Below are 27,020 nucleotides of genomic sequence, written 5' to 3'. Positions count from 1 at the left end.
AACCACCAAACAAGAAGATTCTTTGATGGACAAAACCTTGGCCCTCCAAGAACTCAAGAACATCTAAAATTTCCTTCAAGATTCATGCACCTAAAAGGGTTCAACCAAAGGAGACTACAGCTAAGGCCACAAAAGCAACCCATACAAATGCCACAAAACCTTTTAAGGTATGATTCTGATTCTTCGGATGATGAAACACAACTGGGAGCACATACCAGCCAACAAACTGGGAGCACATACTAGCCGACCAACCACATACGTAAAGATACAATCATCAAAGCCAAGATTATCAAGATTTCCAAAAGTATGATCAAGATTTGAAACAATATTGGCTTGAGTATATGGAAATGTAAAGAGGACCACTATAGAGACAAGATTTTGAATATAAAATAAAGATCAACCTCCCTACATCCAATGGACAGATGAATGTTGAAGTTTTCCTCAATTAGGATAAAGAGGTGGAAAGCTTCTTTGACTACATGGGTACCCCAGAGGATCGAAAGGTACTTGTGTCTTTTAAGCTAAAAAGTGAGGCATCCGCGTGGTGGAACCAGCTCCAAGAAAATAGGAAAATATATGGAAAGTCTTCAATCCAACACTGGCCGAAATTGCTCAAACTCACAAAAGAGATATTCCTTCTACTCAACTATGAAAGATTGTTATACAATCAATTCCAACATTGTAAACAAGAAACAAGAAGCATGGAATAGTACATGCAAGAGTTCCAAAAGTTGAGTGCCAGAGACAACTTAGCAGAGAGTGAAAACTAACAAATAGCTCAGTTTTTTTATGGTATTTAATAGGATTTACGAGAAAAGGCACACCTCCATTCCATAACATGCCTTTCAAAAGCAATTTCAATAGCCACGACCAATGAAAAAGATGAAATTCAAAAGCATAAACGATGGGCAACAAGAAAGACCAATTGGGAAAAAAAACAAATGGTGGTTCAAAAAGGCCAATTTTGGATACCAACACAAGAACTCTTCTTCAATTAAAGTAAATGGCAACATTTAACAACAAGATCCGAATGCAAAGGGAAGTACTTCTACTATTCCAAGTAAAAGTAATAACCCCTATAACAGACCTAATCTTGAAAAATGTTTCAGGTGTAGAAAAATGGGATATTTATCAAATGATTACCCAAAGAGAAGAACCTTTACAATCCAAGAAACAAATTCAGATGATGAGGATGAACTAGAAGAAGGGGATGATATAGCTCTAACAAATCCGGATGTTGGAGATGAATTATCTTATGTCATGAGACATTCACTATTTCGAACAAAATGTACCATACAAGGTAGAGTGTGCATGATTATCATAGATAGTGGGAGTAGTGAGAATATGGTATAAAAAAAAAAGCTAATCCAAAATTTAAAAGCTGAAGTTGATCCACATCCACATCCATATAAGGTTAGATGGATTAAAAAAAGGTGGTGAAACTATGAACAATGAAACTTGCACAGTGGCTTTGCCCATTAGGAATCATTACAAAGGTCAGATCTTATATGATGTTATAGAAATGGAAGCTTGCCACCTACTTCTTGGCCGACCTTGGTAGTATGACATAAAAGCTATCTATAAATGCCATGAAAATACATATGAGTTTGATTGGTTAGGCAAGAAGATTGTTTTCTTACCTATCAAAGATCTTCCGACAACTTCCTCTTCCAATTTGGGAAGAGATAAAGGCAATCTCTTTTCAATTTTGTCTAACCATAAAGTATTAGAGGAAGCATCCACTTTGACTTTATCCTTAATGGTTAAAAATCTCTCCATTTCTCCTTTTTTTATCAACCCTTGTAGACAGCAGGATTGAAAATTTTCTTGGCAATTTCCCCAACTTCACCAAACCTCTAGAATACTTACCTCAATTTTCGGATATCCAACACAACATTGATTTTATACCTGATGCTACACTTCCACATTACAAGATGAGCCATCTGAATACAAAACACTCTACGAGATAATCAAAAACCTCCTAAAAAAATAATAAATACAACCTAGCCTAAGCTTGTATGTCGTTCCTACTCTATTAGCCCCAAAAAGGATGTAGTTGGCACCTATATATTGATAGTAGAGTTATAAATAAGATCACCATCAAATACCGGTTCCCTATTTCGAGAATATGTATTGAAAGTTTTTTTTTTTTTTTTAGTTTTCAAAATTTGGCTTGGTTTTTAAACCATTGGTAAAAAGTAGATAACAAAAGAATTTGGAAGTAGAAAACAGTGTTGATAGACTTATTTTTCAAAAATAAAAAGCAAAGGATTACAAAATGGGACCTTAGCAATTATGTTCTATACTTTCAGAAAATTTTGTGACAATCTAAATCTCTACCATTAAAAAAAAAAAATCTATCAAAATTAAGTGTTAGTTTTTATTATATAACTTGTACTTGTAGTTTATAAACATAGTTGGTTCCTAATGAGATCAAAGTATATGAGATTTTAATAATTCTTCGTACTAACTATTACAATTGGGGTGGGGAGGAACTAAGCCACGGACCTCATAATTACTAGCAACCCGGATGCCAATTGAACTATGCTTGATTTAGATAATTCTCCGTAGTATTGTTCACAATAGGGACTAAATCATTATAGACATATAAAAATACAAAAATTAAATTGCTACATATTAAAGGAGTAAATTGTTGCAAAATAAAGTATATGAATTAACTTGTTACTTTTATAAAAGTTTAAGAATCAAAAAGTATTTTTAAACCAATAATTTCCTACAAATTAAAAACTACTCAGATATATTTAAGTTTAGTTTTTATTTTGTTCTTTGTTTTATTATAAGAAAAATACATTTTTGTCTTTGAATTTTGAGGAATAGATGCATTTAGTCCCTCAGGTTTTAAATTGATCAATTTAATCCTTGAATACTCAAGTTTAAAAGGTCCTTATACTAAAAAAAAATAATTAAATTTGGAAAAAAAAAAAGTTGACTTAATAGTCGAAGGGAAGATGGGTTGGAAAAAACTTATTTTTTAATCCTTATCGATATCTCTTCTTCCCCTCTCCCCTTGGTTCTCTCGTTTTCCTCTCTCATTCTCTTCTCTCTTCTTTCTCTCTCCTCTTCGTCTTCCTTCTTTTCTCTCGTTTTCTTCTCTCCTATTCTCTCACATCCCTCCTGTTAGGTTAAAATCTCAAGTGCAGCGGAAAAAATTTCATACCATTTTCAAATTTTAATAACAAATTAACAGAATAAATAAAATTTAGAATCCCTTATTTTCGCTGACAACTCTGGAGGGTTCACCAACTTTTTGGAACTACGATCTTGATTCCTCCGCTGCAAATCAAGTGAGCATCACCAAAATGGTTTCACCAGTATTCTCTTTGGCCTAGTGAGGTAGAAGAAGGTCAAATACTTTGAGGAAATTTTCTACCAACAAAATCAGAAAATGCCAAAAAGCAGAAAGAACAAATTAATTATGTAATCCTGACAAAACTATTTTGAGAGAGAGTGGGAGTTTAGGAAGATCTCTTCCCACTCCCACATACCCACCGGGTTTATTATAACAAATTTTTTATTTATTTAAAGTCATTATTTATGTAATTAATAAATTATATCAAATTTATTTTATTTAATTAAAGAATAATAAATTCATTTAATTTAAAAATAAATCAAATCAAATTTTAATTTATTAAAATAAATCAAATAATTATCAATCAATAAAATCAACTAATAATAATTAAATATCTCATATTTAATTAAATATGCTTTAGAACCATAGTCTAATACATCCCTCTCTCATAACCTATAGTTTTAATTAATTAATTTAATTTAATCAAATTTAATTAAATTATATAATTAATTAATTTTTCAATTAATTAATCAAATAAAATATCTCATATTTGATTTAACTTTATAATTGAATCACATTCAATTATTTTTCTCTCATATTACCTATAGTTTTAATGTGCATCTAATGCACAATAATTTTAACCTATTATTTTAATATGAATTATATTCATGTTAATTTAATATTTGAACTCCTTCAAATATTTAATTCTCCCATAAATTAATTTTGAATCAAATTGAAAATAAATTTATATTATAAAGTTTAATGAAAATGTAAATTTTATAATATATTACCACACATTATATTATTTTCTCTAGTAAATTTGAACATTCAAATTACTTTAATTACCTTAATGCCCTTTATGAGCTACCAGTGGGACCTAATGGACCTATAGATAAGAAGATCCAACGATATAGATTAATTGACTAACTCATTAACCAAGTTAATAAATATTCGTTAACTATGGGTACATTCCACTATAGGCCCACATTTGCACTCTTCTCACTACAGATTTATTTTTGTGTCCACGGATATTAACCAATAGCAGCAGATTAGTCCTTCGTGAGTGTTCGCAACACTAGTTGGGTCAAATTACCATTTTACCCTATGTTACCTCTACATCTTTAAGTATCAGTGCTTCTCTATTGAACACCTTATTTGTGGTCCAATCATCAAATAGAAAACCCTCTCGACCAGTTAGAGGGTAGGACCCTTTTGTTCCGGAGACACCACTTAAAGGAACACTAATCTACATACCCTTAAAGTCGAAAAGGAGCGAATTCCATCTTGTGGAATTATGTTCCCAGCTCCCAACTCGGTCTTGTCCCCAAAATGGCAGACTTATTGAGTCGACAAGCTGGCCACTCTTACCCATGCAAATCAAAGGACAATCTCTTGTGAACAGAAGTCCATAATCCGCCAAGGATTGAGGCTAAGTTGCCTAGGTCATCCTAGTAAAATAGAAACCTGACTAGTCAACAAAGTAACATTTGGTGGTTAATTTTTCGTGGTCCGATCTTATGCAAACTCATTGCATATGATACCCTCACTCACATGTCTCTTACACGAATGCGTTGGATCATTGCATTTATATCAAATACAAAGTGGGTCGTATCCTTGGTGTCATCAGGATAAGATACTTAACCTTATCAATATACTATAAACCCTTTAGGTTGTATATAAAACACTGGTATGCATATGTCTCCACATACAACTCAAGACTCATATAACAGTCTAGGATGTTAGTTTATTGGATTATTTATTTAGGCAAGATAAATACAAGATAAGCAATAACTATTTATTGTAATAAAGATTAATAACACTTTATTAATGATCGGTTAAATGCGACATTTACTATCTACGAGTTTTAAGGCATAAAACCCACTTCCCTCCTCCATTGTTAACCCCTTGTTTGGAACCCTTGGATTTTGTACAATTTCAAATCAGAATAAAATTGAAATCATTTTTGGTGTTTGAAGTGAATAAAAAGAAACATATTTAAAATTTAAAATGATTTGAAATCTTATTGATCCAAAAAAATTTCAACGAAAATAACTTGAATTCGGCAAGATTTTAAATTAAAATGGTTTAGATTCCATATTTCCCCTCTCTTGTAATAGAGAATAGCAAAAAAAAAAAAAACTTTGTCATGACGATAAACCTCGAGATGGAAGCATTGACGATTGCAGTAGAAAGTGAGACGAGAGAAAGAGATAAAGAAAATAACTATAAAGGTGTGCAAAAATGACCAACAATGGCAATGAAATCAAGGACAAAGAACTTGTTTGTGGGTGAGTGGCTTACATTGAAGGCCTACTCGATTAGTTGGTTATGTCTTTTGGATTATCAAACGCACCTACCACCTTCATGAGACTCATGAATCAAATATCTTACCATTTTTAAATAAATTTATTATTATTTACTTTATTGACATCCTAATTTATAACAAGATTTCAAAGGTGATGGAACAAACACATGTGCGATGGAAGAAATAAAGGATCTAAAGTACTATAATCATGTTAATTTCAAAAGAATAAGCATGCAATTTAAATTAACAGAAAGTGATAAAGAATACAACCTTTGTAGTCTTAATTCTTCTTTCAATCTGCTCCAATTTCCTCATGAACGGTTCGTAGACCACCACGAGAGTCTTCCCGACTATCCTCCTACCTTAGAACAAGATGGTGGAATCCGATGAGTGAACAATTTGGAGAAATGGTTAAGGGTTTGAGAGAGAGTTAGGTTTAAATATTTCAAAATCTCATGAAATTCCAATTTTGCCAAGAAGAATAAAAATCATATAACTTTTTTATTTATAGGAAAAAACATGCACATCATGTAATTTTGAGTTAATGAAAAACAATCCATTAACTCATTAGTAGGAATTAGTGGGATTTGTGTCTTCAAGTGAAATTAACACCTAGCAACAATAAATGTTGAATTTTTCCACTAAAAATTGTTGGATTTTTCTATTACCTTGGTCAAAGGTTAATCTTTGACTTTAAAAGTCCAAGTCAACAATTTGACTTTTTTACTCTCAAAGTCTGAAGTCAACATCATGACTTTTGTTGCAATTTGACCTAATCAACAATTTTGACTTTTATTGCAATTTTGACCAATTCCATTAAATTTTAAAATTAAAAGTAATTAATTAAATAATTTAATTAACTTAATTTAATATTAAATCCAACGAGTTCCTATTCATAGTCTTGATATTTAAATCTTATTTAAATATCTCATATTCTCTCTCTTTGTGTTTAATTCACAATTAAATATAAATATATTTAACCTTAAAATTTAATTGTGAATTAACCTTATATCAAATATATTTAACCTTTACTCTAAAAATCAAATTTGAACACTTCAAATTCGTTTGTCACAATGTTTTAAGATTTAGTCTTACATGAGCTAGTAGGGGGACCTCATGGACCTACAGATCATGGGCTCCAACAATCTGAGATTAACCGACTAAACTCTTTAACTCAATTAACCAATGTTCCTTAACTACCGGGTCACTCCACTAAAGCCCAGTAATTGCACTCTTCTCACTGTAGATATATTTCTATCCATTCGGTATAACCATAATCAGTAAGTCAACCCTTCATAGGTTGTTCGTAATAACGACTAGGTCAAAAGTTGTTTTATCCCTGAGATTACATCTTGCTTCTTAAGTCTCATTGATCATCTAATGAACAATTGGTTTGCGATCTAATCACTAAACTAAGTCTCCCCAGGGCAATGAGAGGGTGAGTCCCCTTGTTCAAGACCTAGAGTCAAGACTCAAAGGAACAACCTCCTTACTATCCTTAAAAGTGGGTAGGAGTGAATTCCATCTTGCATCCTATGTCCTTAGCTATCTACTAGATCTTACCCCTAAAATAGGAGGTTTATTGAGCCGGCGCTGTTGAGCCAACTCTCACCCTTGCAAATCTAAGGATAATCTCGAATAAACATGAGTTCATAGTTAGCTCAAGATTAAGGTCAAGTTACCTAGGTCATCGTTTTGAAATAGTCAGTCTTAAACATTAAACAACATTATAAAGTAAGAATGACTTGTTTCTTGGTCTAGTCTAATACAAACTCTTTGCACAGGACACTCCCACTCACATGTCTCCACGTGAACAATTTAGGATCACATCGTTTGTACTAAATATAAAGTGAGTCGCATCTGATAGTGTCCCCAAGATAAGATAGCCAACCTTATCCGTATACTATAAACTGTTTAGATTATTTACTTGAACTTGATCCAAATTTATATTAATGCATAAAGTCCAAGTATTCATGTTATATCCATGGATCTTAGTTTATTAGATTTAGGGTTTTCTAAAACAAAAAGAATAATTCATATATTTAATAACAACTTTACTGAATAAACCTCAATAACAACTTTATTGTAAATAGAATAAGTTTGAAGATTACAAACTGTGAATTTTAGGACAGACATACAACCCAATAAAAGTGGAAGATTGCAAACTGTGAATATTACGTTTACAGAATGTCTTTTCTACTCTTGACACTCACAAATTAGTCATTAATATCAAGAAATTTGCCTTCTTAACTAACAAAATTTCTTTCCTTGGTTTTCTTTTTAGCTGAAAAGGAATTCAAGCAGACCCTTTAATGATTGAAACTATAAAAAATTGGTCATACCATCTATGGTCAATGAGGTACAATTGTTCCTTGTGTTAGCTTCATTCTATAGAAAATTCATTAAGCATTTTAGCATATTAGCAGCTCTATTAACCAATTGTCTACAAAAGGGGAAGTTTAATTGGAATAAATAAATACTAGATAGCTTTAATGTGTTAAAAGCTAAACTAGCAACACCCCCTGTTTTAGCCTTACCAATCTTTTGTAAACCTTTTGAAGATGTAGTAGATGCTAGTGGTGTTGAAATACGAGCAGTCTCATCTCAAGAATCACATCCTATACAATAATTTAGTAAGAAATTAAGTGAACCTCGACAGAAATGGACTACATATGAATAGGAGTTGTATGCTTTAGTAAGAGTCTTACAATATTGGGAACACTACCTTATAGGTAAAGAATTCATTCTATTAACTGATAATTATGCACTCAAATTTTTGCACTCACAAAAACATATTAGTAGAATGCATGCTAGATGGATAACATTTATCCAAAAATTTGATTTTGTTATAAAGCATACCTCAGGTAGTACTAATAAAATAGTTGAGGCTTTAAGTAGAAAATCATCTCTACTAACTCTTCTTCAAGACACTATTACAACTTTTGATTACCTACCCACTTGTTATGAACTTTACCTTGATTTTCATACAATTTAGCAACAATGTAGTACAAATTCTAGTCAACGATTATCATTTGTTAGATAACATGCTATGTATCCCTCAAGGTTCTCTTAGAGAAGCCATCATAAATGAATCCCATTCTAGTGTATTAGCAGGTCATTTCATTGGAGATAAGACCTATATAATGCTTTCTGATAAATTTTTCTGGCTATAACTCAGAAAAGATGTAAATAATTTTGTGAAACGTTGCTTTGTCTGCCAAACAACAAAAGGCAATCACAAAATATTGACCTCTATACTTCAATTCCAATACTTCAAAACATGTAGGATGATCTTTCTACGGACTTCCTTGGACTTCATGCAAAGAGGATTTGATTCTATTTTTGTTATTGTTGATGGATTCAGCAAGATGGCTCACTTTGTTCCTCACAAGAAAACCCCCGATGCTTTAAATGTTGCTCAATTTTTTAAAAGAAAATCGTACGCTTACATAGAATCCCTAAATAAATAGTATGTAAAAGAGATATTGATTCATTATTATTATTATTATTTTTTGAACTCACTTAAAGTTCAGTTCAATAAGTCATCCTCAAACAAATGGTCAAACCGAGATGATAAACAGAACATAGAAAATCTACCTCGATGCATTTGTGGAGAACAACAAAAAAAGTGGGATCTTGTACTTTCACAAGTTGAATTTGCATACAACGACATACAAAATAGATCAATAGGGAAGCATCCCTTTGAAGTTGTTTATAGTCATCCTCCAAAAGTTGAGAGACTAAATTGTTACAAAATTGAAAGTATATGACTAAATCATTACTAATCAAAGTTCGTAGACTAAATTGTTACATTTATGAAAGTTTAGGAAAGTACTTTAACTAATAATCTATCATTTTCAAATTAATATATAGACAAGATTATTAGTATTTTTAGATTCAAACTAAAATTTTAGGTTCGAGAAAAAAAAACCTAAAAATTTAGGCTAAAGCTAAATTTTTTCCAAATGATAACCATTTGGTTTTTTGTTTTTGTTTTTGAAAATTAAGCCTATTTCATCCACATTTCTTACAATAATTTGCATCATTCTTAAGTACAATGGTTGAATTCTTAGCCAAATTCCAAAAACAAATACAACTTTTTAAAAGCTACTTTTTTTAGTTCTAAAAAATTGGCTTGGTTTTTTAAACCATTGGTGAAAAGTAGATAACAAATGCAAATTTAGAGGTGGGAGTAGTGTCTATAGGCTTAATTTTAAAAAAATAAAATAAAATAAAATGATTATCAGACGAAGCCTAAATAATTGGATATAATTTGATTTGAATCTAAATCCTCGATATAAATCCATATTCATTAGGAGTGTTAACAATTGCACCATTAATTTTGGGTTTTGTACACATATAACTTAAATAAATATATCTGATATCACAAATGTCCAAGGGGGTGTTTGACTCACCAACATGAGTTGAGTTGAGTTGGTATAAATATATCAACTCATTGTTTGGTCCACCAACTTAAATGTTGGTGGAGTTGAGTTGGTATATTTTACCAACTCACTCAAATTCTCCATTCTTCTCATATTTTCAATGGCTCCACCCATCACCCCGATAACTAACTCTGGGCTCCAACAACCACCTCTGATGACAACTCCGACGATCAATTTCGAACTATGACAACCATCTCTAATGACAACTTCGGCGACCAACTCTGGGCTTCGACAATCACTTCTGATGATAATTCTGACGACAAAATTCAGACTCCGACAACCACCTCTGATGACAGCTCCGACGAACAATTTCGAGCTCTGACAAACTTCACATGACCAACTCTAACAACCACCTCCAACCCAACTCCGACGACCAATTAGCTCCGACAATAAACTCTGATGACCAACTCCGGCAACCACCTTCCTAGGCTTCAAAAACCACCTCCGACTACAAACTTTGATGAAGATCACCTTCGATGATCACCTTTGAGCGAGCAACTCCGAGGACCAATGCAAGGCTTCGACAACCACCTTCGACGACAAAACTCCGACAACCAACTCTAATACCACCTTCATGCGACTAACTTTGGGCTCCTACAGTCACCTCCGACTATAATCTCCAGTGAAAATCATATTTGATGATCAACTTCGACGACCACTTTCACCCGACCAACTCTGGGATTCAAAAACCACTTTCAATGAAAAACTTCGACAACCAACTCGAATACACCTTCATGTGACTAACTTCAGGCTCCGACAACCACATCCTGCTACAAATTCCAACAAAATCATCTTCGATAATCAACTTCAACAACCACTTCCGACTACTATAAGACTGATGACTATTAAAGTATTGTAGGGTTGTTGACTATATATAATATATATATATATATATATATATATATTATATATATTATAATATATATATATATATTATATATAATATATATTACTTTGTCTACATTGAGTGCAATATTTATACGTAATGAATTCACATATCTGATGAGTGTTAAGAATATTCAGATGAAAAGTATGTAACATATAACAAAAAAAACCATAAAATGAAAAAAAAAAAAATCCTGAAAAATTTTCCAACAAGAATTAGTGAAAGTTAGAGATTTGTTCTCTGATGATCCTCTGGATTTAGCGGAAATGAAAGTGAAACTGTTGAAGAAATGTGCTGACATTCCATTGGTTGTTACGATGACGAAGGAGATTTAATTAAAAAAAAATATATGACATAGTAAAAATACAGATCAGCAATAGGAAGAAAAAGAAAAGGAAGAAGATGATAATGAAATTCATGAAAAAATTGGCTTGAAAGTTTTGATTTCGCTTTAGCTTCTCATTTTATTTAACCATATTTTACAATAAATGTAATGGGTTAATTGTTATTCATTGCCCAAAAGAGAAAGAAATAAAAGTTCTAAAAATTAAAAGAAAAAATTACAATCCATATTTTATTCAAACAAAAATGGGTAGAATTATTGAATAAAAGAATTTCAAAACAAAAATAATAATCATAAAAGCATATTATTTAGAGTTCAAAAAACTACATCAGGTTCACAGACATAAGAACTCAACTTTGCACCCCATATATGAACTCAGACTAAATAACTCTACATAGACATATAAACTCCACAGATATATGAACTTCATACATCCTATCTCAACTCAGCGTCCCAAACAACCACTCAAATTTTCCTTTTCTTACGATAATAACCTAATAAACTATTATTTTACATCAAATTTTGGCCCCATTTACCTTTTCAGTTCTTCTTACCAAAACATTTTAAAAATATATGTTAATATTTCTGGATAAGAATATATATAATAATATTGATATAAAAAAACCATATAAGAAATTTTTTTGGCAATTATGAACTTCCCAAAATGGTTTTTTTCCCTCCAAAACTTATACAAATAAGGAAAGTTTCTCTATACATTCGAAAATTTTTGCCATCGTAAACGAAAACAAGAATCGACAAAATACTTCAAAGGAAAAACAAGGTATTTTTGATATATACAAACTACGTATTTAGATTTTATAGAAATAAACTAAGGTATATTTGATAAATGCATAAAAAAGACAAACTGTTCAACATATCGTCTTGTATACCGAGCAATATATATATACATTTTTCAGTATATTTGTAAGCACACACCGAAAAATAAACCATGACATATGCAATACATATTTACATTTTTCAATATATACTAGTACATTCAACATATAATCCAATCTCAATGGAAGAGTGATCAATTTCAGCTAAAAATATGAAATAAAGTAAACAAAATCCAATAAAATGAAGGAAACATTAATTTGGCATATCCTGCATCAAATGAATATCAACTGAAATTAAAAAATAATAAAAACAAAGTAAAAATTTGAAAATAATATTAATAAAAAAAATTAAATATTTAAAAAATTGATCGATGAGAGATAATGTAGTTAAAGATATTTCAAAAAATAAATTTTTTATATAATTAATAATAAACAGGAAAATGGTATATATATATATATAGACACACACACATTATACTATAGCATACAAATATATATATATATAGAGAGAGAGAGAAAATCTATCAAAAAGGTTAAAAATGTCTCAAAATGTTATAGAAATCCAATTATGAAATATTACTTAGATTTTTGGATATTTGTAAAATATTATTTATGCAGTATACTAACTCTTTAAATATTTTTTTCAGTTGTAAAAATTAAAATTCTCAACCTTTAAAAAGAGTAAAAAAAAAAAAAAAAAAAAAACCCTAAAATTTTGTGTGTAAAAATTAAACCCTAAAAATATGACTATTATAAAAATAAATATATGTATTGTATGTGTATTTTAGACGAAGGAGATAGATCCATTTATGAAACTAATTCAATTATTAGGAGTTATTTGGATCGTAGTGTTGGTTATTATAATCTATGTAGTTTGTGTTGTGGGTGCAAATTATTTTAGTATAATCGTGATAGTTTGTATCGGGGTGTAGGTCTAAGTTCATGCTTTTCTACTATTTTTTTATTATGCATTATATTTTGTCAACCACGTAAATTAATCAAACTTATTTCTTAATGTTTACATAGCTCAACCAATGAAAGGATATATTTATAATTAAGATATTCAAACTTATACAATTATTAAAATTGGACTCCAAAACTTACAAATTTATTGAATGCTGGCCCAAATATTTAATTAGTTACATAATTGTTAAAATACGTGGTTCTTTTTATTGAAAATTTTGTTTGTGCCATAATTTATTTTCTTATTCCATAGAATTAGGGGAAAAATTTTAAAATAAAAAACAATTGTTTCGCTACACTTTTATACTTTCTCATACAGGTTTGAGGTCAAGTTTTAACCACTACAATATATTAGTTTGAGGATTTATTTAATTTCTTTGATTTCATTTTATTTTTCGTTTATGAATTAAACTGAAGGAAGAATAGAGAGTCAAAGACCGAAAAAAAAACCTTTTTGGTCCATATAATCTGAGTCTAGTTTTTTATTTGGTCTATGTTTAAAAATGTTACATAAGTTGGTCTAAAAAATGTCTTTACACACAAGTTTGTTTGATTTGTTATACTCATGAGGTTTTTATCAATGCAAAATTACTATAAAAAATTATTAAACACCATGAATTGGTAATTGGAGTTGGCCACCAGAGAGAATCGTTTGAGCTAGTCACATGAAGGTGGTCGGTGATCTTTGTTGAAATTAGACAGTGGAGATAACTTTGGCTGGAGTTGATTGCTATAATGTTTTTCAAAGTTACTTACTAAATGATCGTCAAAGGTGATAGTTGGAATTGACTATTAAATACACAAGAGAGTCAATGAACCAAGTTATTGTCAAAATTGAGGTTAGAAGTGGATTTCCAACCACCAGAGTCATCCACCAATTCCCATGTTTGTTTCATAGTTAGATTATAATTAGTATGATGTTCATTAAATGCATTAATTGGTTAGTTTCATAGTTAAATTATAATTAGTATGATGTTCATTAAATACATTAATTGGTTAATTTTAATTATAAAATTATTAAAATATTGAATACTTATAATCTTTTCATGCTTAATTCAGCTTAGTGTTAGATTTAAATTTGCCAAAAAAGAAAGAAAAAACCGCCCACCGTGGGGTTCGAACCCACGACCACAAGGTTAAGAGCCTTGCGCTCTACCGACTGAGCTAGACGGGCTGCTTGACAAACTGTTACAACTTATTTAATATATTCATAAACAATATCATAAATTCAAAATCAAAACCCTAAATTCTACCCGACGTGGATTTCTGTTTCTGTTGATCGTCGTCTTTCGTCTCAAAATGAATGGATATGAAGACGGCGATCCCATCACTTCCGGCCCGCCGGAAAATGTCCTCCGTCGCTGCCCCTTCACCGATGACGACCACTCTGACTCTGATTCATCGGATTCCGAAGCGCTCCGTGTGGAGTCCACCGGCATTTTCATGCTTTCCCTTCCTGATAGCATGGAAGACAAAGATGATAATCTCCCTCATTCGTACCAGACCGCACCGGCAGAGTTCGCACCCTCCGGCCCCGATGAACGGCGGTCTGCAGCGGCGGACACCATTCGTGCAGAGGTGAGCGTTGAATATGTTGACGATGGGAAGGCTGTTGATTTGGGGAGGGATACGGATGTAGGGCTGTACTCGGAAGTTCAATCGACAACGGAAACAGTCGAGAAGAATAAACCGATCGAAGTTATTGGTGTTTGTAGAAGCCATAGTTCTGAAGCGAAGAAATCAGGACTTCCGATTGAAGAATCGGCGGTCTCGTTGGGTGAATCCTCATTGAAAAAGTTGAGGTTATCCGAGGAAGCTTTGGATTTGAGCTCTTGTGCAATAAATTTTGTAGATAAATTTCCGGTTGATTCGACAAATTCCAGTGGAGGATCAAAAGTTAGTGCAGATCATTCCAACGAAGACTCCAGTGGAAAATGTAAGTTAAAAGGATCGGATGATGGGAAGGTTTCCAATGGCGAGAATGGCGAAAATCAATGCAATCACGAAGAGAAATCTACAGAGAAGGAATTGAAGGAGAGTGTGAAGAACACTCAATCTCATCAGCCGAGCGAGCTTCAAGAACAAATTGCCAATGGCCACCGATCTTCTTCTAGGGTGCTGCCACCTTCAATCAGTGGAGTGAGGAAAAATGCAGCTGAGGAAAGGTCTGCTACCTCTGAAGATCATCCTAGAGAGGTCACCCTTTTGAAAATCTTAATGATTCTCAAAGAAGGACAAGACAGCGAGAGCAAATTCGACGACGAGACTTTGTCGAAGCTCAGCATTCTGGACATCGTTGAGCGCCGTGGAATGACATTTCCCCGCCCAGAGTGGTGGCCGCCGGAGTACTGAGAAGTTTCAGGGAAAGGAGAATGTGTAGAATAGTGAACAATGGAGAAGATCAGCATTGAACTACCGGAAGATGTCTTCTTCCTGCAAGCTATTGGTAATTGAGTTATTAAACCCAACATCAATGATGAAAGCGATTATTAGTTAGGGGAATTGGAAAATGCTTTTGGAATCTACACAAATGGTGTATTGATTTTTTTAAGATGGATCATTCTCCATTGTTTTTGTTGTGGAAAAAGGAAAAGGAGAATCCTTTTGCCTCTCATTTTGTAAATGTATCGATTTGCCATTAATGGTTTATGAAGATATGATGAACATATTTTGTGTTGTTTGTTCTCTGTCTAGTTTGTTACTTTGAAATCGTTTGTCTTATTATGACAAAATTTGAAAAACTATCAGAAATTATTGTGTAACTGTGAGAGTTTATCATTCTATCTTTATTCTTTCATTACTTGCCACAGGAATAGAATCTAAGAATTAGGATGATGTGTCAAATTATAAATGAATAGTGGATATTCCCTAGAATATCTAGTTAAAACCAATGAACTCATAGGCCAAGTCATATGTGGTTAACAGATGAGCACTCATTTTACACGACTCGTCGTTAAATGAATGATATGTTATTTTATTTTATGACCTCTCAACATTTTTTGGACAAACAACCAAATGGAAGTAGTTTGATAACTTTTTCTCCTACTACATAAATACTAGAAATTATTTTTACAATTTTGGTTTTGTTTAGGCTGATTGTGTATCAACACTAGATGAGTGATGCACAAAAGATACTTGCAAAAATAAAAGTTGATAGACATTGGTGTTGTGTGGGTGTAGGATGGATACCACTTCTAACTCATTATGCAACGACATTTTATTGGCTGCATATTTTATTTTCCTTTTTATATCTATAAGTGTAGAGATTAGCTTGTCTTACATTATGTTACCAAATGCCAATGTAACTCCTAAAATATTAAATCCTAGATAAGTATTCATCATAGGTTAAACTTGATCCACTTAGTCCCTTTATTACTTACATGATCATATTTTACCACTAAGCTAACCCCTACACTTACCCATATAGAGGGCGTGACCATGTTGGATCGTATACCCTCTCAAGTCTCTTAAAATTGTTTAATGCCCTACTTTAGAAGTCAACAATATATAGGAGTGAAGACTGAACCAAAATATTTCAATCAGTGTATATGTTTTAACTGGCAAATCGTTTAATACTTTGAGCTAACAATTTTGAAGGCATACATGGGCTGGATTGCAAGCACAATAGACTTGCTTGAGCTTAGTATCTTCTTAGCCTCATGTTGGTTGGGTGAATCACTGTCTGATCTAAGCATCTAAGTTAGCAAGAATTATTGTAACCACAAAATGAGTCTCTTAATCCTCATTTGTAATTTTCCTTTTGAATGTTCTTCCCTTCTATCAGCATATTCCTTTAACATTACATGTTAGAAATGATAAATAAAGTATATTCCTATATAGAAGGATTTTTCTATCCTCTGTGTATGATGTCTTATTTCCCAGAATCCCAAACAATATATAAATCTCTCTTAATCTCTAAACTCCTGTTTATCCTAATCTTTCCAATCATCTATATATTCCTTCAACATTATACTTTATACATGATATATATAAACAAGACACCAAATACCATTTCAAAAGTTGATAGTTCAATCCTCTACCCTACAATTGTTGAACTAGAAAAATGAGATATGGATGTAGGAGAAAGCAAAAGCAAAAAGAAAAAGAAAATGCATGCTTTGTTCATAATAGAACTTTTGGATCTGGTTGTTTCTAAGTTAAAGCGTTGAAAATTGTGTAATAGACATGGCTTTAGCTTGTCCAGGGCATTCCCACACAACAAACCTCCAACTAAAAGATCCTTTGCCTAAATATATCTCTCACATGTAAGTTTATATCAGTTTTGATTTTAAGAAATGACATGCCATAAATTCAACTCGGAATCTTCGACCCTTTTTACTACGATAAATCCAAAGGCTCCAAAGATTAAGGTCATATATAGAGAATAAACTTCAACTTTTTCCACTGTTTAACAAAGAGATGCTTGATTTATCATTGTTACCCCTGAAAAAAGAAAAAAAAAAAGAGTTGTGCATTCCATGCCAGAAGAAAAACAAAACATTATTATGCAAGTAAAAAATGTACTACCCATGTACAAAAATCTAAACCTTATAACTTCTGAGATGGGAGCTATCTATTACAGTCAGCTGTTGCATTTACAAAAAAAAAAGCCTACCCAAATCCCCCCTTATAGCCGCAAGTTTATAAGGGTGATTGAAGGGTAAAGAAGAGAAATCAACCATAACCCACATTCAGACCATTTTCATTTCCAGTTTCATCCAGCAAGAGAAAGAAATATACTTTGTTTAAGTTATGAAACTGTGGTGGTTATCCGAAATTGTCAGTGATGCATAAGTCGAAGATTTACCGAGCTACTACTATTGCTTGCCTGTTGAGCACCAAAACTCAGGGCTGGATGAAGAAGCTCTGCTTGTGGAAAGGAGCTGTTTGACCTCACATCCAGCAGGAGATCCTGGTCAGAACTATCCTCATCAAAATGCAGAGATTCCAGTGTGAAGGAACCTCCATCAGAAGGCAAAGCAAATAAACTTCTTGGACTGAAGCAAGAACCGTCGCTGTCAACAAGTTCCTTGCTTTCCACGCTTGTCTTCGTCATCACCCTTTTGGGACTCTTCATTGCAGTCCTTGTTTCTGAAGATGAATATGTTTCTAATTAGTTCCAAAAACAAATAATGTAAGCTTGTGCAGACATTCAAAAGATTATGGGAGAGTAAAAGTCAAAGTTGTCTACTTCCCGATCAAAATGGTTCAAGAAAGATTTGCAGTTGGAAACTATCCCAACTAGTGTTTCTGTGTACTGCTTATTCTGTTTGCTGATTTTGTTTTCCCTATGGTTTTTGTACTTCTTTTTGTTTTCTTTCCTCTTAGAATTTGTATCATTCTCTTTTCATTTCCTTAAGAAAAATTTGGTATCTTGCCCAAAAGAAACAAGATTGTATGTGTAGAGATAGGCCTAAAGATAAGCATGGACACTAAAAAATGCAATTTAGGTAGATGGTAAATTTTAGAGATACGCCTAAAGAGAGGTCGAATTGAAATGCTCTGTTGCTGAAGATTTAGCAAAGAAGGTAGCATGCTAGCGGTCGAATTGAAAAAAGAAGCCAATGATGAATGAAGAGAAAGATCTCCTTGGAACTAACTTGGTTCTTGCAGACATTAAGAAAATTGTTGAAAGGTTCCATTACTTCGAAGTTAATTAGACAAAGAGTCACTAAATAACGTATTCAGTTTTACCAGACTCCTCATTTCTTTCGTAATTTGATGAACAATGCAATTCTTCTTGCAAAGGTTTGTTGGATCTATCTTGAACTCTTAGTCTTAGGTAATGGTAGGGTGTCCATGGTTATCTTTGTTATCCCCCTTTTCGGCTCTCTCTATATTTCTAAAGATGAAAGATCTTGCAAAAATTCAAAAGATTATGGGGAGAACAAGATTTAAAAGACGTTTACTACTTGTTTTAGACTGCAGAAGATAATTGCTCAGAAATGAACTGATGGACCAACCATAAAGATGACTTCATATTTCTACAGAATCTCTCGATCAGGATTGTTTAAGAGCAGTTGAAAAGTGATTTTTTATCCGGAAAGAATTCAATTTAGATGCAGCTCTCATGAAATCTTCTTTAACTCAACGATGTAAGATGGAATCGCCCAAGTTTTGAGCTTTTCAAACTCTACCTATAGTTCACTATTGGCTCCAGAGATATACAAATATAAGATTTTCTTTTTCAAGAGAGTGCATTGCCATTTTTATTTTTTGGTGTAGAAGATCAGATACTATTTCCTTCTGTCAACTGTTGCAACACAAATACCTAAAGAGCAGATTGTTTATCACAGCGCGGTCATTACGTTTGTTTGATTTAGACAAAATGGGGTGAAAGGTAAACTTAGGTTAGAGTTCAAGAGTCATAACAATTCACTTCTTTAAGGGAAGAACTGAAGGTGTTTTTAAGGGAACCATGGACGTCCAAGATGGACAGGTCAAGAGGACAGGATAGTTGAGGGTACAGAAGAAAATGTGGGGACTTGTGTTGATTAGTTTGAGCCGTCGTAAACATCCATGAAACGGGAAGAAATTTTAAGCCGATCAAACAATAGTGACTCATAGTAATGCTAGGGAGCCTCTAGAGATTTAGAAACATGCGAGACTCTATTCTGATATCTGAAACATGTGTTTGATACTAATGAAGGGACCACATGCAAAGTATTCACCAACCTGAAAGCTTTTTGTTTTGGCCATCAAGCACTCTCTTGCCATTCATAAAGCTACTTGATGCAGCAGCAAAACCTTGAACAGACTCTTCACTACTACATTTCTGCAGCCCATAGAAAAGTTTAGTCACTATTATTATCACTCTTCACAACAAGTTCATCAGGAGATAGCCATGAGTCCCCATAAGATCTTACCTTGAGTGAATGATATCGTTCCACCCATTTTGATTTTGACAAATCCAACAACACCAGCCTACTCAAAGTCTTGCAGTCTTCTCTTTTTGCATCCGGAAAGGAGAAATCAAAGACTCCTTCAGTGAGCAGCTGCTTAAAAGAATTCAAATTCTCCTTGAATTGAGGGCTTTCAAACATGTTATTCAAGCTGCCATATTAAAGAATACAAACGGTAAGCTATTGACGCATCTGTCTTCTGAATCACCCCATTCAAAATAGATAAAACCACAGGATTAAAGGATGTGGCACATGCTCCTTTAAAAATGTCTGCTTAGACCGATACAACATGTCCTGATAAAAAACATAAGATGTTTTTGTTTTCTATGAAATAAAATTTTGCATAAAGATTAACCTGTCCGGAAGCTCTTCAGTATCAACAGAAGGCAGATACTTCATTAATTCTTGCTGATTTTCACTCGTCAATTGCTTCGTAAACTCTCTGAAGTTTAGAATGTCCTATACCAAACATGGGCCACAATTATTACATGGATAAAAGAATTTTAAAAAAATGGAGATGGTTATATTTCAACAAATGCATATACCAAACAGTAAAGCACCTCATGCATGCATATGTTCATCATCATTAACAGATTAATAGGACGATCATTTTGACCATATTTCAGAACTCGCGTTAAATAGATATACATAAGATCCCTGCCTTATGAGCTAATGTCAAGTTAAAATCATAAGAATGCAACTTACAGTTAGATCTATTTTACAGAGAGGCGAATTATGATTTCCAAGTGCTTGCATTCTTTCTGATTGAGGCCTGTCCCTGGGATTACAAGCAGGAAAAATATTAGCTCTCATGATCTTAGGTAAAATACTCAAAAGTTCTCCTCTAAAGTGGAGATGTAGATTTTTTAAACAATTACACTAATTTTAAACTATAAGCCAACGTCTGCTTAATTCATATCACATAATGATGAGTGAACTAGGTTTAGCGGTGATTGAATTTGCTGCCACTACCAGGCAGACCGTGGCAGAGATAAACAAGTAATGTTGTTCTCTGACAAAATCACACAGCAAGGACAATCTTCAAACTTCGGAATATAGATACACGTGCGTGCAAATACATATACAAATCAGAAGCTCCTATTAACTTTATCCTTGATCAACTTGAGTTTAAATTCCAAGCTATACAGTCAATTTGAACTATCTTTCAGGTGATAAACCAGCCAATTCTGAATGAAAATACTTGAATTCAGTTTGGTCCGAAGTTTACCTTTTAATTTGCTCTTGCACGAACCCCTGTCCAATAGAGTGCTTTCTCCCAATTCCAAGAGTAGAAAAATTTACAACCTTGTTCTGAGTTTCATAATGTACAGGAAGGATGGACGACTCTGAATGAACTTCATTTACAGAGAATTGTTTATTATCAACTGAAATTGAGCTCGCTTCTGACTCCTCTTCTCGAGCAATTGAACTCGGATGCCTCATGAGAACGCTTCCATGTCCTATCTCTACGGAGACCATCGGAGTTTCATTCTCGAAAAGCAAATCCTCCTCGGAAGATCCAGAGAAGTAAGACTGCTGTTCACGTAAAATGGTGTATAGATCTTTAGTGAGTTTCTCAACTGCAGTAGACTTTGGACGACCAACACAGGTCCTCTTTCTAGAAGGCACCATTGCCTCCCACGCTGTTGACTGTGAGGGACCTGGAGATAAAATAGAAATAAGCAAACAGATAAAATAGAAATAAGCAAACAGATAAAATAGAAATAAGCAAACAGATAAAATAGAAATAAGCAAATTTAAATGTAATGTACACATTATATTTCTACGAAAGAAGCTTTTATATGGGACCAAATAAGTTATTCCACAAAGAAAGAATAAGAAATGTGCTAGCAACAAGTGTCTGATATAAAATCATTAAATTTCTAGTTGGTTCTTTACAAATTGAATCATCATTGACAGTTATTTGCTAAAATTTAACTGTTGTACCAAGTTAAAACTAACATACGAGACACTCCACAAATACGACAATGTTAGCGTAACTTGTTGATAGAGTAGTTGCATTATTCATAAGAAAGGAAAGCAAGGTCCAAAAAACTGACATGTAAACACTGCTACTTTATGACATAAGTGTCCAATTGAGAGATAATTGGACTAAAATTTTATTTTTAGTCTAAAAATGAGGATTTTAAATATCAAATCCAAGGAAAGCATTAAATGGCTTAACCATTGAGCTATGCACATGGTGAGAAGACAATTGGACTTGTTCACGACCATTGAACACACAGGTCTACCATTTGATCTTTCTTACTGTTCTACCCTAACTTCAGCCAACACACAAACTAGTTGTACAAGAACAATAATTAAAACATTTCTCATCTCATCTTCAATCAGAAGCTTTCATCAAATATAGATTCTAACAGAATCATTGTTTTATGATTTGACCGAAGTAGGTATTTTAAATTGTCGATGATTCTAGCTTCTATTATCTGTCAATCGTATAATCAACCAACCTGTTAGATCACTTGCATCTGCACCACCAAATTGTGCACAGCTCTCAGAGTTCGATATGGCTGATCCAGAACTTGATCTATTACTTGTATCTTCATCCACTGCCTTGTGAAAGCTCTGAGCATGATCAGGGATAACCTCAACCACAACTCCATTATCTTGACAGTGTTTTCTTTTAAGCAGTTTCACTTCTTTGTTCTTACACATTGACAAGTTCTTCCACCTAGACATCCTTTTATCCTCATACTCATCAGGATCCGCCCGAGCATGAAGAGGGGTATAGTTTGCAAGAGTTCCCTTCGTCCTCCATCGAGATCCACAGGCATTGCACAATACTGGCTTATCAGGAGGCCCATTACGCCAAAGTGGTGTGCCTGTTTCAGTTCTTGCCTTTAGGATCTACTATTAAAGAAATAACTAATGCAACAATGGCAACATGGAAATTTTGCAACAAAACATGCAAACTACAATCAAGGCGACGCTGTCGGGTTTGGAGAAAATCCATAAAATCAATGGAGAAGCAATGATTATGCATGGCATACAAATTTATCAGCATAAAAGTTAATGAATATAAAGTGGTTTTAATACCTTGCCAATTCAACTTAGAAGGGAAATGTGCATTGCAACTGCATTTGCAGTTTATTCAGAAAACATTACAGCCAAATAGAATTGAATTTTGAGGACTAGTATCACAGTTACACCAATCACTGATAAGTTCTATGTCAGAAAGAACGGCCTAGGAGCAGCTCTAAAACATGGAAATGGCTTATGGCCATTACAATGACATAATTCAGACCTCTCGAATAAATCACAGCTCAACTGAGTTACTGAAACTAAACATCGATGTATGTTTAGGCTAGGTTGTAGTCTCAAAATAAGGGATGAAAGAATCCAAAAGTTAATGACTATAATGAAGATGATGCAACTTTCCACTGAAACTCTAAGTGGAATACACAGAATCAGAACTTGTCATTCATATCCTTTGGCCAAACTTGTTTGTTTCCAATCCAATGAAAGTGTGCTTGTGTTCGTACTTTAATTGTCTAAAACAATTTGATGAAAGAAACAACTCTGCTGACCAGTTCTCTGTCTGCTTCATTGCCATTTCACTCTTTGACCTCAGAAAGTAAAGCAGGCTTTGATATGAAATAGCAACTATAAAATCGGAACAAGCTCTTGGTGCAACTATACTTCGATTAAAGAAGATATCCATCAATGCACTCAAACTTCTGCAAGAACAGCCATCCTCAACTCTTATAGGCCGAGTTTCAACTTTCTATACAAGCAACCTCGATGCTTTCAGGCATCTGAAACTTATTGGAAGAATCCTTGCTTGCTGCTATCAGCAATATAATGACGATCTCCACACTTTGAGGATTGTGCAAGTGAATTATAAATTCTAAAACATACGCTGCAATCCAGGAGGGTAGGGGTGCATATTTAACAGCTTGAGAGCCTATCAGTGACACAAAGGCATAAAAGTTAATTCATGTTTTGAAGTGAATACATAAAAGGTTTAAGCTAAGGTAAGCTTTCATCTGTGCTTTCAAATTGATACTCCAATTAATCATGACATCAAGATGGGTAGCTTAAAAGTATCCAATTAAAATTGTTGCACTGACAGATATTCCCATGGGAAATGCCGAGTGGAGACAGCTGACAACAAATTCAAGCACAAATCTTCTCATGGAGACGGTAATTCAAAACCAAAACATGGCAGCGTTACAAAGGGATACAATGTGGACTTCACTAAACGAGAGTTTTCTTGGATGTCATTGGGGAATTAATACAACCATTACATAGCGTCAAACTTCATATTTAGGTTCATTAACACCTCAACAGAAATGGCAACATGATGGAATTGAAACTTAGACTCAATATGTTGTGCATTATATTTTGAAAAACTTGCAGCTATGACAGAGGTTAGAACATTAAAAGGTGTCATCAAGGGAAGAAAAATGACAACAATCATATAAGTTGTTTGGAGAGGTAAAAATCATCAAATATCACTGGGTAACTAAGATTTGAGCTGTTTATATCAAAATGAGAAACAATTATATTGAAAATTTCGACATATGTATAGAAAATCAAAAGGTAAGCACAATTTTGAATTTCATTACTGATTTAAGGAGATTGTTTCTCGCTCGTTCATGGTTGTGTTCCTTCCATAACCAAATTACATAAAAAGCAAGACGTAAGACAATTTTTCAAAACGTCTATGGAATAAACAGTATTAATAGAATCCAGTTTCAATCCTTCCTTGCAAATAGAACAGGGCAAAAAGGAAAACCAAAAACTGGAGAAACAAGAACTCACTTGTAACTCCACAGTGATAGCAAGGCCCTTGCTTGCCCATGTCCTTCTCTTCCTTTTAAAAATTTCTCCTCAAGTAGATAAAGAAAATTACAAAAGAAAAACTGGGTAAAAAACTAATTTATTCACAAAAATGATACAAAAATATATATATGATTGGTTTTTTCTTCAAGCTACTGGGCACAAAACCCTTTTCTGCAAAAAAACCCAGAAAAGGGAAATTGCAGAAACAATCAATAGCTGAAAGACCCAGAAGAGTTTTGCCTCAAAAAACCCAAAAAAGAGAAATGAAAACAGAAGAAGAAGAAGAAGAAAAAGGGAAAATCAAGGGGAAAAAAAATCCCAAAATCAATCAGAATTCAGAAGTGAAGGGATTAAGATGGGTTATTAATTGGGAATCTGTACAATCCAGTGGAAGAGAAAAGACCACTGCAAGAATCTCACAAATGGGTGTGGAAGAAAATAAAGAAAAAAAGGAAAAAAAAGGCAAAGGAAGGTGAAATGGTGGGAGAGGTGTGGGTGTCTGTGTGTGACCTCTTCCTTCTTGTATTGTATATGAAGTAAATGTTCAACTTTCCTTTGCTTTATTTAATTTTGGTGGGTTATTAAAAACATCTTCTTTTTTTTCACCTAAACTTATTTTTAATAACAATTTATAATCTCAATCAAGAAAAAGAAAATTCAATTTTTTTAAGCTTATAATGGCAAGTGAGGTGTGGAGGAATATTATTATTATCAATTATTATTCTCGAGTATGTACTTGTTGACTATAGATTTCTCTATTTCACGTCTTTTTCTTTATTTTCCTAACACACCACAAAAAATTCCAACCCAATTAAATAAATTTAAAAACAAATTATTTTAAGTTTTTTAATAAAAAAAAAATTGAGAATTAAAACTAGAGAAGACTAAATGGGGATTGTAACTAATTGGGATATCACATAAGATTTGGATCCTAGTTTCTAAGCATTTGAAATTGTAATTAGTTGATATAATGTATTTTATCCGATGAGATTTAGATTTGTCTTATTCTAACTTGTTAAATCATAAAGATAAATTTATAGATATTTCTTAATTCTCTAGATATTGATGTCTTATCTAAGAGATATAGTTGAACTTCGATTTAACCATGAACCTTTGATGACTTCTTAATCCAACATGTGTTTTAATCGATTGAGTTATAATCAAGTTGATATTTTCAAATTTAAACTGTATAGTTATGCATCTAATAAATATGGTGCATTGAGTTAATATTTAAGTGAAGTGTTGATGGTGTGATGGAATATGTGATGCTAAATAGACTAATTTCAAGAGAACATGAGTTCAAGTCCAATGTTCACCCCTCACCCGAATTGCCACTTCTTTTTACTAAATATATAGAAGAACAATTTAAAGAAATTTGGTGGCAATTTAAACATAGTTTTGTAGATACATTAAAAGGTTGATGGTTCGACCTTCACACAGCAAACCGTTAACCTTGAAAAAAAATTTGATTATCTAAACATAAAATAATCTTACTTATATGCTTTTAAATTGTTATGTTATATTTTATAATCTCTAATCATTATAATCAAGCAATAAAATTAGTATACCAATAATTAAAAGAACATGTTAAACACAAAATTAAAAATTCGTCATCGTAAAGTTTATAAAATCTTAGGATCTAAAGAAAATTTGTTCAGATTAAATTTCTAGTCTAAACTATAATTATGTTCATAAAAAATGTGTCACTTTGAAAAACGAATCCAACTTCAATTTTTGCAAGTAGTTAAATGTTTAGGGAATAAAATAAATTTAGTGTGCAAAAGCTAATTGGTTTATTTTAAGAATGCTACGACTCTCAATTTTATTTTGTTTTGAGTTTATCTTAGTTTCTAAGAAAAAAAAAAAACTTAGCATAAATATTATACAATTAATTCGAATATTTGGTATAATACGTGCAACCTAAAATATAAGTATTCTCATATTACTTAAATTAAAAAGAAAAAAATAATATGTAGATTAAAAATTAATTAAGCTATCTAAATAAAATATTTATATAATGAAAAGTATAAGGACCGAAATTTTAAAATACGTAGAATATTAAAATTTATTTATTTATTTTTATTATAATATTATGGCTAAAAAACAAGAGAGAGAAATAAAAGAGAGTGAGAGAGAAAAAAAAAAGAAGGAAAAGAGTGATTGGCTTCTTCCTTCTAACTTCTTTCCCACTTTTAATTTTCACTTTCATTGCTTTGTCATACTT

General features: G+C 32.7%; 1 protein-coding gene and 1 non-coding gene across 2 annotated transcripts; both read right to left on the bottom strand.

The window, feature by feature from the left end:
- Nucleotides 1-14,189: 14,189 nt before the first annotated feature.
- TRNAK-CUU lies at nucleotides 14,190-14,262 on the bottom strand. The gene has a single exon. It is a non-coding gene; the product is annotated as a tRNA-Lys (tRNA).
- Nucleotides 14,263-17,542: 3,280 nt separating this feature from the next.
- Nucleotides 17,543-25,338, bottom strand: LOC120090888 (GATA transcription factor 26-like). Its single transcript, XM_039048584.1, has 8 exons — nucleotides 24,776-25,338; nucleotides 22,462-22,833; nucleotides 21,219-21,651; nucleotides 20,696-20,768; nucleotides 20,346-20,449; nucleotides 19,955-20,141; nucleotides 19,764-19,863; nucleotides 17,543-18,179 (listed from the first exon to the last, which is right to left on the bottom strand). The coding sequence occupies exons 1-8, from the start codon at nucleotides 24,813-24,815 to the stop codon at nucleotides 17,869-17,871; spliced, it is 1,620 nt and encodes a 539-aa protein (XP_038904512.1). The 5' UTR covers nucleotides 24,816-25,338; the 3' UTR covers nucleotides 17,543-17,868.
- Nucleotides 25,339-27,020: the final 1,682 nt, after the last annotated feature.

The sequence above is a fragment of the Benincasa hispida genome, chromosome 11 (genome assembly GCF_009727055.1).
Source record: "Benincasa hispida cultivar B227 chromosome 11, ASM972705v1, whole genome shotgun sequence".
Lineage (NCBI taxonomy): Eukaryota > Viridiplantae > Streptophyta > Magnoliopsida > Cucurbitales > Cucurbitaceae > Benincasa > Benincasa hispida.
This window is presented reverse-complemented; position numbering and strand designations above follow the sequence as displayed.